The sequence below is a fragment of the Macaca thibetana genome, chromosome 1 (genome assembly GCF_024542745.1).
Source record: "Macaca thibetana thibetana isolate TM-01 chromosome 1, ASM2454274v1, whole genome shotgun sequence".
Lineage (NCBI taxonomy): Eukaryota > Metazoa > Chordata > Mammalia > Primates > Cercopithecidae > Macaca > Macaca thibetana.
Genome location: NC_065578.1, coordinates 23,349,214 through 23,363,023, shown reverse-complemented (window position 1 = coordinate 23,363,023; position 13,810 = coordinate 23,349,214). Strand labels below are relative to the sequence as shown.

At 42.8% G+C, this 13,810-nt stretch overlaps 1 protein-coding gene across 5 annotated transcripts in view; it reads right to left on the bottom strand.

Annotated features, from left to right (window-relative positions):
* The window catches only part of NIPAL3 (NIPA like domain containing 3), a 54,973-nt gene that overhangs the window by 28,809 nt on the left and 12,354 nt on the right, over window positions 1-13,810 (bottom strand). For 4 of the 5 annotated variants that reach the window (XM_050791874.1, XM_050791843.1, XM_050791845.1 and 1 more), the window contains exon 2: window positions 1,723-1,791. In XM_050791874.1, the coding sequence (XP_050647831.1) occupies window positions 1,723-1,791 (69 nt within the window). Of the gene's footprint in view, window positions 1-1,722; window positions 1,792-2,028; window positions 4,957-13,810 lie in introns of those variants that run through there. The other variant, XM_050791864.1, reaches the window with a different exon arrangement.

The window sequence follows — 13,810 nt, the reverse complement described above, 5'->3', positions numbered from 1 at the left end:
CCCTAAATCTACCCCTGACTTGAAAATAAATTGGGAAGACTTGTCAGGTTCTTGTGGAGTGCTGACTCACAGAAGAGTAAAACAGTAGGGATCTAAATACTAGACGGTTATTCTAGGACAGTAGTACTCCAACAGGCTGGGAATCCTTATAGGCCCCTGGGAAGCTCTGACAAAATACCCGCCTGGGCCTCATCCTGAGTCAGTCCCAGAGAGGTGTGGGTAAGCCTGAGAACAGGCATTTCTAATGCACGTCACAGGCAATGTGCAGTCTCAGGGTGGGAGCCACAGTCTAAGGATCCCCCGTGGCCTGGCCCTTGGGTCGACCTCCTCCCTTTCTCTGCAGTTTCCAGGATTCCTCATGTTTGGATGCCCAAGTGTACGGCACACTCCTTCCTGTCTACATGGCAGCAGCTCTCACTGGGCAGTTGTGTGGGTATCAGTGGACCTTGCTCTCCCTGGGGTGGTTACGTGGCTCAAGTATGATCAATATTCTTTTTTGGAGAAATGTGAACCTGTGACATGGAAACTGAGGTGGTAACTAACAGGCTAGAAAGTCACATTGACTTAAAGGACCAAGTCTGCCATTTGGGGAGGATCATGATGTGGGCTGCCCAGAGGCAGATAAATAACCAGAGATGCTGCCCTGGAGAAAGAAGCGAATGAATCATTCAAGTAGCTAAGAGACCACATGGTCTCAGCGACACATGGAAACATACACACCCCAGAGCTGAGATGCATAGGGTACAGGTGTGATCCCATGCGTGTGCCCACAGGGATCACAGTCTCCTGCCTGCTCCAGGGCCAGGGAGAGCAGCCCACTGCAGGCAGAAGCCGGCCAGTGTGCTGTGGGATTCATCCTGTTAGCAGGTATCAAGTCTTATTTGGGTTTCCCAGAAGCAGTCCCTGAGACAAGAACGTGGGAGCAGGTAGTCTGTATGAGATGATTCCAGGGAGCTCAAGTAAGGGAGGGGGAAAGTGAGGCAGGGAACGGAGATGAAAGGTGGTTCATGAGCGAATTAGTCCCGTGGGCAACTGGGGCTCAGTCCCACAGGGGACCCTCTGAAAAACCCTGTGAATCTCACCTTAGAATCATCCTAGCAGAGGATAAGAGCCTGGGCCTTTTATTCCCTGCCTCCCACCCCTCCTGGCAGAAGGCAGCCTCCAGGGGCATTAACTGTCCCACTCCCCCAGTGCAAACCCCAGTTGTGCCTGCATGCCAGTAGCACCAGCTCCCTGGTGCCCCCATGAGAAGCTCATTAGCTATCAACTTGCTCCACACCACAGCTGCTTGTGAACTCAGACAGGCCAAGGGGACCTGGAGGTCAGTAGGGGGGTCCCCAGCAGCTATACAGGGCATCCCAGAGGCTTGTAAGTAATGAACAATGCTGTAATTCGAGTTGAGTGTGACAAAACTATGGTAATTCCAGCAGCTATGTGGCAAGGCAAAGAGAGGATGATACCAGAGCCAGGGAAGCTAGCAGGAGGTCACTGCAAAGCCCAAGGAGAGATGGTGAGGACCTGGCTAGGAGAGTGAGGGCAGGATGGAGTGGGGCCACCAAATCAAGAGAAATCCTGGAACGGCCCACAAGGTATTGTCCCAGGTGCAGCCCAGGGATAGAGTAGGCAAGGCCCTGCAGAAAGGAGGCAGCTGGACCTGGATAAGACACCCTGACTTATCTGCTGTGTCTCTGCCCCCAGACAGTGCTGGTGACTGAAACTTACCTGGAGGTTAAGTGCAATGCTGACCACAAGGTGCCCAAAGATCGCCAAGAGGGCGCCGATCAGGTTTTCCTGTAAGGAAAGTTCACAGGAGTAGACATGATTTGGGCACAAGCCAGGGGGCCCCAGGACACTTTTGACACTCAACCATTTGCTGCCCCAAAACAAAACCAGAAAAACAGTATCAGTGACAAAGCCACATTCCAGACCCACAACTGGAATTTTACTACTCCAGGTTAATCTGGCTGCTTTGCTAGTTTATAAAACGCTGTCCCGAATTGGATACTTTGGTGGCCCAATCACACTGACCTGACAAGGTCGAAACCTGCTGTGCTATTCCCTTTAAAGTATTAACTTGCCGGCCGGACACGGTGGCTCACATCTGTAATCCCAGCACTTTGGGAGGCCAAGGCAGGTGGATCACGAGGTCAGGAGATCGAGACCATCCTGGCTAACACGGTGAAACCCCGTCTCTACTAAAAATACAAAAAATTAGCCGGGCGTGGTGGCGGGTGCCTGTAGTCCCAGCTACTCGGGGGGCTGAGGCAAGAGAATGGCGTGAACCCAGGAGAGCTTGCAGTGAGCCGAGATGCGCCACTGCACTCCAGCCTGGGTGACAGAGCTAGACTCCGTCTCAAAAAAAAAATAAAAGTATTAACTTGCCATCAACTTGTGCAGAAAAGCAACATTCCAAAATCAGAATTTACAAGAGAAATACAGGCCAGAGAATACTTTTTGCTATCTTGTCAACAGAGTCTTCAATTTCCCAGAGGGATTTCAATGAAACTCTTTTAACTGGCTCACTTGCTTAGGGCATTTTCAATTATTCAATTTATAAAAAGTTAATTTACATCACCTATGAGTTAGGTTCAGACTTCCTGGCATGGAATTTTTTACTTTATAAAATGAGTACCAAACACATATTCATTGTAGAGTAATTAGGAAATACATATAGATAATAATAAATTAGACAAGGTAGCATGAGAAAAAAATGAAAAATAAAAATAACAATAACACCAAAACCATAATAGAAAAGTCACCTTTAATTCTATAACCCAGAGATAATGACTATAAACATTTTGGTTCTTATTCCTGCAAACATTTTCCTGTCCATAAATTTACATATCAATGGAAATGTTAATGTACTTTATAAAAATAAGATTACCATCTGTTTTATAATCTGTTTTTTTATTTAGCATATTATGAACACATTTCCCTGTCAGGCATACCTAATTTGTCATTTTTATTAAATGTCAAATAACTCATTATTTTTGGATGTGTCATGTTTTATATCATAGCTTTGCTATTACTGGATATTTAGGTTGTTTCCTTTATTATTAATTTTTCATTTAATTTTACTGTAGACTCAGGGGGTACATATGCAGGTGTGTTACATGGGTATATTGTGTAATGCTGAGGTTTGAGTTTCTAGTGAACCCATCACCCAAATAAGCGAACACAGTACCCAATCGGTAATTTTTCAACTCTCGCCCTCACCCCAACCCTTCCCCGTTTTGGAGTCCCCCGTGTCTATTATGTTTCCTTTTTAAAAAACAATGCTGTGATTGAAGAGCCTAGTGCACACATTTTTGTGCATTTGTCTGGATTAGTCCCTTGGGACAAATTCTTATAAGTGGAATTGCTGGGCCAAAGTGTACTAGCATTTAAACCACACTATAGTGAGTCCCCAGTACACCCTTCAGCCTTATTCCACCACTGGACACCAAGGAATGCTCTATGCTGGCCATTGCTGCATCCTCCTTCCCAGCATGTTCTCTTCCCAACCCCAGCTGGCTCCCCTCCCTGGTGAAATCCTGCCCATTCTTCAAGGCATGGGACAGGCCTTAGGGAATCGGCAGTTAACAAGACAAACAGTCCTCCCTGTCATATGTTCAGTCCATCTGGAAAGACAGATAACTAGCAAGCTACCCCGCAGTGGCCAGAGCTGGCCAAGGCTTCCTCCTCAGGACAGAGTCAGCAGTAATAGTGAAGTCAATCCTCCCTCGAAGCTTCCCTCTCCTAGATCGCGGGGCTTAGAGAGCTGAGGGCAGGTCTTCCCTGAGAAGGGGCAGTTGGCCAGGGACAGGCGAGGGCAGGAGGACTGAGAGGGAGGCCCACAATTGAAATCACCATGGACAGTTGTCCTGAACTTCTCTCCCAACAAGGCTCAGGGCTGCCACAGAAGGGAAAAACGTGAAGCCAGGGGACTCCAGTCTAGTCCCAGCTCTGCCATCATGACCTCACCACATCTGAGATGTGTCCCCCACGTGGAAAAGGTCAGAGCTGGGAACTGATTCTGACTCATCTGATGAGCAGCAAGATGGAATAAAGCCACCTGCAGGTGGAACACGTCCTTCCTGTAGGATCACAGGATCTCAGAGCTAAAAGGCTTGCTGGAGACCTGCCCAGCCAGGGTTTCCCCAGCCGAGTTCCCAGAGATGCTAATGGGGTTCCAAGGCAAGCAAAGCACCATGTAGTTAAAGGCAATGCATCCTCTACCCACTGCTGGGAGGCCCCCAGAGCATGTTAGAGGCTCTCAGAGGAGTTTCTCCTTGTCTCACTCAGGTTCTCAAACTCATTTGGCTCTAGAACTCTTAACTTGGAATCCAGCCATGGGTGTCTGGAGTAAGTATCTATGACTCTCACTTGACTAACATTTTAATCCTTTCCTTTTCTTCTGATAAAGGGCACCCTGATTTTGCTGGGGAGGACTCTTCTCCACCCCCTCCCCATTGGACACAGTCTTATTGGAACTGTCATTCCCAGTGCTCCATCTTCCCTAGACACCATGGCCCAAGTGTGACCCAAGCCAGGCAGGCCAGAATCTCTTTCTCTGGGATCCAGATCTTGGACTGAGAAACACAAAGGCTGAAGAAAGGCTGGCTCCCTTCAGCCCAAGGTGAGGCCCGAACAAATCATTAGTTGCTGCTCCTCAGGACCCTGGAGCCATCCTTGCTCTGGACCTTCCTGAAGCCAGGAACAGTCCGGTCTCTTGCTTAAGAACTTGTTTCTGTTACTTGCAACTAAAAAGCTCAACAGAATCAACACTTTGGGGAAAAGCAGTTTGGGACATATTTATTATTAGTCCAACTTCTCATAAACATGAGTGAGGTTTTTTCTTCCCCTTTCTTAGAGGCATGGCTTTGGTGGACAAAAAAGGCAATCTGCTTTTCTTTTGTAAAAAGAAATATGTTATTCAAATTTAGTTTTTTGAAATAAAACCTTACCACAGAACTAATTATTATAAATCTAACAAATTATATTTACAAATATAATGACTCTTAGTTTCAATATTTTAATGCTCCTTGCACACAAAAAAATTAGCTTATAACTTTCCATTTAAAAAGTCAATTATAGAACATCTGCTTCTGGTAAGATAGAGTAGATGCACTTTTCCCTATTCTTCCTGCTATGTACAACTAAAACCCTGGTCATCACATATAAGACAAACATAAGGCCAGGCATGGTGGCTCACGCCTGTAATCCCAGCACTTTGGGAGGCCGAGGCGGGTGGATCACCTGAGGTCAGGAGTTCCAGACCAGTCTGGCCAACTTGGTGAAACTCCATCTCTACTAAAAAAAAAAACCACAAAAATTATCTGGGTGTGGTGGTGGGTGCCTATAATCCCAGCTACTCAGGAGGCTGAGGCAGGAGAATCACTTGAACCCAGGAGGCGGAGGTTACAGTGAGCCGAGATCGTGCCATTACACTCCAGCCTGGGTGACAACAGCGAAACTCTGTCTCAAAAAAAAAAAAAAAAAAAAAAAAAAAGACAATTCTGAAGGCAGAGAGAAGAAGGCAGACAAGCTAGAAAAGAATGGCATATGGTGAGCTTCTTGAGTATTCTCTATTCTTTTTGCCTCATACATCCCAAACTTGTAGATGAAGCAGCCAGCACTCTGGAAATACCAACAGGGGCGGAGCAGGGAAAACAAAAGCCGCAAGAAAAGCCTCCTCTCACTACCAAAGGACAAGCTGATGGGAAGCTTGGCAAGAAAAACACTTTTAGACAATAACCTCCAAACTCCAAACACCACAAGGAACAAGGTACCTGTATGTCTGAATGTTTGAGCCAGCTATCCCCTAAGTTTATATGTTGAAGTCCTAACCCCTAAGGGGATGATATTAGGAGGTGGTGTCTTTGGGAAGTGACTAGGTCATGCAGAGGAGCCCTCATGAATGGGATTAGTGTTCTTAAAAAAGAGGCCCAAGAGAGGCTGCTCGCCCCTTCCATCACGCGAGGACACAGGGAGGAGGTGCCATCTATGAGATGGCAGGCCCTCACCAGACACCCAATCTGCTGGTGCCTTGATCGTGGACTTCCCAGCTTTCAGAACTGTGAGAAATACATTTCTGTTGTTATAAGCTACCCAGTTTATGGCATTTTGTTACAGCAGCCCAAATGAACTAAGTCAGCCCCCCAACTCCCCTGCTGGGACTATCAGGAAAGGCTAAGTAGGGAGCCAGTCCTCCTCCCCATGGTGTCAACGGAGAGCACACAGAGAGCCTAGACTTCTACCTTTGATGCAGAAAAGCTTTAAATTTTGATGAAGTCTAACCTATCTATTGTTTTCTTTTGTTGTTTATGCTTTTGGTGTCATATTTTGTGACAATAATAGCATCATGGGTGGGGGAGAGAGATGGAGCTATATAGGTGCGACATTTCATGTACTACTAAAATTAAGTTGGTGTTAATCTGAACTAGATTGTTATAAGTTAAGGTGTTAATTGTCATCCTCAGCACAATCACTAAAATGATAACTCAAAATACATAGTAAAAGAAATGACAAGGGAATTAAAATGGTACACTACAAAATATATGGATTTAACACAAAAGAAGGCAGCAACGAAGGAACTGAACTAAAAGGGACAAAAACTGTTGCCTGATTTAAATGAACACCTTTATTTCCTTCTAAGAATTTTATAGTTTTAGCTCTTATATTTAGCTCTCCAATCCATTTTGAGTTAATTTTTATGCATGGTGTGAGGTGGGAATCCAATTTCATTCACTCTTTTACATGTGGCTATCCAGTTATCCCTGCACTATTTGTTAGCATCTTTGTTGAAATCAATTGATCATAGATGTATGGGTTAATTTCTGGACTCTGAATTCTATCCCATTGATTTATTTGTCTGTCTTTATGCCAGTACTATATTGTTTTGACTACTGTAGTTTTGTAGTAAGTTTTGAAATCAGAAGTGTGAGTTCTTCAACTTTATTCTTCTTCCTCCAAGATTGTTTTGGCTATTTTGGGTCCCCTGGATTTCCATATGGATTTTAGGATCAGCTTGTCTCAAGGTAGTTCCTACAATTTCCCTTGGATTTTTTTCATTGACTTGTTGGTTATTTAGGAGGATGTTGTTAAATTTATACATATTTGTGAACTTCCCACTTTGTTTTTGTGAATTTCCTTTTGTGATTGATTTTTAATTTCATTCCATTGTGATCAGAAAACATACTTCGTATAATTTCAATCTTTTAAATGTAATGAGACTTGTTTTCTGTCCTAATATGTGCTCTATCCCAGAAAATTTGTATTTTGCTTTTGTTGAGTGGAATATTCTATGGATTTCTGTCAGTTCTAGTTGCTTAACAGTGTTGTTCAAGTCTTCTATTTCCTTGCTGATCTCCTAATTATTCTATCCATTAGTAAAAGTGGTGTATTCGCTATTCAAGTCTTTGGCTATTATTGTCTATTTCTTCCTTTGATTCTGTCAGTTTTTGCTTCATGTATTTTGGGGCTCTGTAGGTGCATATATTTTACAATTGTTACATCTTCTTGATGAATTTACCCCTTCATCATAATATAATGTCCTTCTTTGTACCTTGTAACAATTTTATCTTCAAGTCTATTTTGTTTAATATTAGTACAGCCACTCCAGCTCTCCTTTGGTTATTGTTTACATAGAATATCTTCTTCTTTTTTACTTTCAATCTATTTGTGCCTTTGAATTTAAAGACAATCTTTTGTAGCACATACTTGAATGTTTTAAAATATATATTCTGCCAATCTCTGCCTTTTACTTGGAGAGTTTAACCCACTTACATTTAATAATAATTAGTGATAAGAAAGGACTTCTGTCATTTTGCCATTTGTTTTCTATAGTCTCTTTTTGTTCCTCAATTCCTCCATTACTGCCCTCTTTTGTGGTAGATATGTTTTCTAGTGTACCACTTTAATTCCCTTGTCATTTATTTTGCTATATATTTATTTTCTTAATGGTTGTGCTGAGGATTATAATTAACACCTTAATTTGTAACAATCTAGTTCAGATTAATAGCAACTTAATTTTAGTGTTATACAAATCTTTGCTCCTATATTGTTCCATCTCTCTCCCCCACCCATTATGCTATTATTGTCACAGATTTCTTAATTCCTTTTAAAACTTAATCATCTGATATGGGTAGACGGAATTCTGCCTTCCTTTCATTTAGAAATGATATCTAATTGGAGTCTCCATGTCTCTCTTTTCTTTCCCAATCAATAGAAGGAACTCAGTTTATGTTTCCTGAATACATGACTTAATCTAAGCACAAATCAATGGCAATAATTGAGAGAGTGCTGAGAAAAAGGTGGAATGTCAAAGGAGGAATTTACTCTGGGCACCAGACTCGAACTACTTGGCTTAATATTATGTAGCAAAGGCAGTATGGAAGGACCACAGCTAAAATTTAGGCTCTCAGACTTTCAGCCCGAGTTTTTTTTACAGGCCTGGCCTGCTCTTCCAACCTTCACATGGCACCCGGCCTAAGGCAGAGCATACCCAACCCCCTCAACCAACATTTGTGGCTGAAGAGGACTGCAGAAGGCAACCTACAACGTACAGTATTTTGTGGAAACTAAGAGGACATCATAATCCTGAGGAATTGCTCCAGCACAATAAGTGTGTGGAGTGTGGTTATTCAGAGGTCAGGCTCTAGAGTCAGGCAGACCTCACCTTGAATCCAGCCTCTGTCCTTCATGACACTGTGACTTGGACATACCTTTGGGCATTTGTTTCCTCAACTGTAAAATGGAGTTATTAAGGATACTTACTCCTCAGGGCAGTTGCAAGAATGAAACAAGATAAACCCATGGAAGTAACAAAGCATGATTCCTAGCACAAGTCAGAGGGCTTACGGATACAGATTTCTTTACTATGGGGCTTCTCAGAGCCTTCGATAAATACCTTCAATAAATATTAGCTATCATAGTTAGATTCAAACATCATTAAACAATAGGGCATCGTGAGAACCTCCTACGTGTTAGGCACATGCCAGTGGGAGGTGATCGGGTTTACTAGAGAGAGCTCAGCCTTTGGAAACTGACAGACTAGGCTTGTTGTAAAGATTAGAAATCATGACAACAATGATAATGATAAACTAACATTTATCAAGCACTTACTATGTGCCAAGTATTACTCTACGTACTTCAAACATACTAACTCATTTAATCCTCATAACAACCTTTTAAAGCAGGTACTATTATCATCTAATTTTCCTCAGTGAGGAAGCTGAGGCACAGCGGATAAGAGATAGCTAGTAAGTGGCTGAAGAAGGATGGGAACCCAGGTAGTCTGACACCAGAGCCCATGCTCATAATTATTATGTCAAACTATGTAATATATAAAGCTCTATAACAGGCCTGGAACAGGGTAGGTATTGAATAAATAGTAACTGTTGTTGGGAGCTGGTGAATTGGTTCTTGACCCAGTGACTCCCAGGCTAGTACAGAATACAGACACTTAAAATATTACAATCTGGCTGGGCGTGGTGGCTCATACCTGTAATCCCAGCACTTTGGGAGGTTGAGGTGGGCAGATCACTTGAGGTTGGGAGTTTGAGACCAGCCTGACCAACATAGAGAAACCCCGTCTCTACTAAAAATACAAAATTAGCCGGGCGTGGTGGTGTACGCCTGTAATCCCAGCTACTCGGGAGGTTGAGGCAGGAGAATCGCTTGAACCTGGGAGGCGGAGGTTGCAGTGAGCCGAGATTGTGCCATTGCACTCCAGCCTAGGCAACAAGAGTGGAACTCCATCTCAAAAAAAAAAATTACAATCTATTAGAGATGGGCACAGGAAGTACAGAGAAGGGAAGAATGGCACTACAGTCATTTGTTCCTTCAGTGCCTAGTTTGTGCCATGCCCTGTCCTTGTCATCACGTAACATACATTGAACTGACTATGTAATCACATTGTGGTTAGTGCTACACAGGAGAGGCACAGGGTACGCTACATGACAGGGACCTGACCTAGTGTTTGTATTGGGGGGTGGTCAAGAAAGGCATCCCTGAAGAATGATTTCTGAAGGGAGGCCTGAAGACCTGGAGTGGTAGGGGTGGGATGGAGAAAGCCATTCCACAACGCATAGGAAGCTCCTGAGGTGGGAACAAGCAAGGGAGGGAGAGAAAGATGGCTGGTGTAAGGGGAAAAGACTCAGGGAAAAATGGGATTGGGGAACTGATTAAAGGGAGCCCCCTTTAATCCAGTTTTAAAAGGGGTCCAGGGAAGATGGAAAGAAACCAGAGAAGCCCTATTCCAAGACATTGGACCTGGACCTGGGCTTAGAGAGGACAGGGAGGCTCTGAGTGATGTTATTAGGACTATGTTTCTAAAAGAGAAATCATTTCACTTGAACCCTTAGAGGTCATAAAATAAAAAAATGAATAAAATAGAAATCAGGGTTGCAAGGACTAGAAGGCCATCTTCTTTGGACTGAGGCCAGAGATTTTCTTCCACGAGGTGATGCTGACAGTTTTAAGGGACTTGATCACCTATCTTCATGTCCCTCCATGTTCTTTGCTAGCTTTTCGTTATGTTCCGCTTTCTCATTTCACCCTTCACAGCAGCTTTTTCCCATTTGATCAAAGAGAGGCTTGTCCTTCGTTTACCTTAGAATCTGACTCTGGTACATTGCCAAGTTGTAAAACCACCAGGAAATCAAGGGGAATTCTGAAATTTTGTTTCCCACGTTTCTTTGGTGATAATCAAGATGCTGTAACACCCATTCCAAGAATGACTTTTCTTCCTTCTGTCATCCATATTCCTGTTAAGGCATGACACTGGAATAGGATAGTTTGGCCCTTGTTGGAATATTCTTAAGCCAGAGTCTGGTTTGGCCGATGTTTGGACAATAAGGACTAGCTTTGTTAATTAGGTTATATTCCAGATCTGTTACATAGATTGAATGAGCTAAATTTGCTGCTCTAAGCTTTGACAAAAATATATTCAAAGTTTGTTATAAAATAAAATCATTTATACTTGAAATATATGTACAAATACTTATATACTATACTACATAATAAATGTAAAAATATATGTGCATTAAAGTATAGCATAAGCAAAGGTATAGTAAAAATAATATTTCAATTTCCCTGACCCGTTCTAGATATATCAGGTTAACACAAGGTGTCTTTAGGTGAAAAAAGTTACAGGCATAATTGATAAGCCCTTTTGGTAAACTTCACAGAAATTGTGAAAGCAAAACAAATCTTGTTGTAAATTAGGTGCATCCAGTACTTTGCTTTGAACAAAAATGAAGGTGGCTCTAATCATATTGTTAGCTGATGAAAATAGTTTATCATAACGTGATTTTTAGCATGTAACTTGGAAAGACTTTAAAGAATTTAGTGATACTGGAGCCTAGCGTGGTGGCTCATGCCTGTAATCCCAGCACTTTGGGAGGCCGAGGCGGGTGGATCACTTGAGGTCAGGAGTTCAGGACCAGCCTGGCCAACATGGTGAAACCCCGTCTCTAGCAAAAATACAAAAATTAGCCAGGTGTGATGGCTGGCACCTGTAATCCTAGCTACTTGGGAGGCTGAGGCAGGAGAATCACTTGAACCTGGGAGGCGGAGGTTGCAATGAGCCAAGATCGCGCCACTGCACTCCAGCCTGGGCAACAAGAGTGAGACTCTGTCTCAAAAAAAAAGAAAAAAAAAAAAGAATTTAGTGATACTGCTATACCAACACTCCTTCCATTCTAGGTACTTATACTAATGTGAATAAAGTTCTTAGCACTTTAGCTATGGGAACCAAAACTTGCAATAGAATGGATGCTAAACTCTACCTCATTCTAGCAATCAGTAATATTTATCTTGAATACAGAAATTAATTTTTAAAGAAAGCCTCATTCTTCTCATTCAGATATTCATTTCTAATACACTGGTTTTTTTGCTTAATAATCATTGTAAAACTTTATACTGCATTAACAGCTTTCAGTCAATCATACCAATAAAAAACTCTTCTGATCAAATCAACACTTATGAACTTTATATCCAAGGAAATTTTAATAAATGAAATTTCACTACCTATTCTACATCTTTCTTATACAGAAGTATGAAAAATTTTTCACTGGGAGGCCATCAGACTGAGACAGCTGTAGGGCCTTGGGTTCCTATGTAAGCAAACTGAATTTCAATGTAACCAGTAAAATGAAACTTAAGCATAACCAATCAAAGCATCAACTAACCTCTAACCTGATAGGGACTTTCCTCCAATCAGACCCAAATAAGGCAAGCACCTATCTGTAGCCAATCAAGCCATTTCTTTGCTTTGCTTCTGCACTCAACCTATAAAAGCCTGCTGCTCAGGCCACTAAAGCAGAGTTCTCTGAACCTCTCTTCTGGTTCTGAGTGCCTGCCTGATTCATGAATCATTCTTAGCTCAAATAACTCTGTTACATTTCATTTGTCCAAAGTTTTCCTTTTAATGGAAGTATGGGAGGAGTCCACAAAACTTTCAAGTATTAAAATACACAATTTTGGAATAAAATTCTGAGGGAAATAGAATGGAAATACAAATTCAAGGAGAAAAGGGAATGATGTAAAATTTCCAACACTTAAAGAACAGCTTATATATTTTTCAGAAGGCTGATAGTGGGTACTGAATGGTCTTTATACCAAGGGCTTCAGTTAAGAGTATCTAACAGTTTTAAAAAATACCAATGTTTACATTTGGCAGAAACGGTTCAATCCATTCTCCTGCCTCAGACTCCTGAGTAGCTGGGACTACAGGCATGTGCCACCACGCTCAGCTAATTTTTTTTGCATTTTTAGTAGAGATGGGGTTTCTCCATGTTGGCCAGGCTGGTCTCAAACTCCTGACCTCAGGTGATCTGCCTGCCTCGGCCTCCCAAAGTGCCGGGATTACAGGCATGAGCCACCAAGCCCGGCCAATACTCAACCATTTTTGATGCATAAAGATGGTAGTTTCATATTAGTTTCAAAAGCTACCTATAACTGGTAGCTATTTTATTTTTTTTTTTTTTTTTTTTTTTTTTTTTTTTTTTTTTTTTTTGAGACGGAGTCTCGCTCTGTCGCCCAGGCTGGAGTGCAGTGGCCGGATCTCAGCTCACTGCAAGCTCCGCCTCCCGGGTTCACGCCATTCTCCTGCCTCAGCCTCCCGAGTAGCTGGGACTACAGGCGCCACACAACCGCGCCCGGCTAATTTTTTTTTGTATTTTTAGTAGAGACGGGGTTTCACCGTGGTCTCGATCTCCTGACCTTGTGATCCGCCCGCCTCGGCCTCCCAAAGTGCTGGGATTACAGGCGTGAGCTATTTTATTTTTACCGCAAGGGACCAAGATGAGATGGCCTTGGATGAATGGTTGACTAAATCCACAAGGATTTAGTCTGTGAAGGTGTTAGCCTGAGAATGTGTTAATAACTCACTACTGGTGGAAGTGCAGAGCTGCAAAAGGGCCGAGGGAGGCCACTGTGGCCACAGAGACAAGTCAGGGAGTGTGGCAGGGAAGGGTGGGACCCAGAAGTGAAAACTACAAACCTCACAAGGGTGAACCCATCTAGGCAGCAAAAACACTGGAGGCTAAAAGGTTATGTAGGGGCCAAGGGAAGACTTCCCCATTGCCCTTGGAAGGTTCGCTGAAAATCAACTGATGAAAGGCAGATTAATAGGAGAAAAGGCGTATACATTGATTTGATCATCATTTTATGTGACATGGGAGCCTTCAGAGTGAAGACCCAAAGACAGAAGAGAAGCTGTCATTTTTAGTATGGACGGCTGTGTAGAAATATGATTGGACAAAGGGGCCTGATATAATGCTGATAGACTGAGTGGGGAACCCAGCCAGGTCTGTCTGTTGAGATT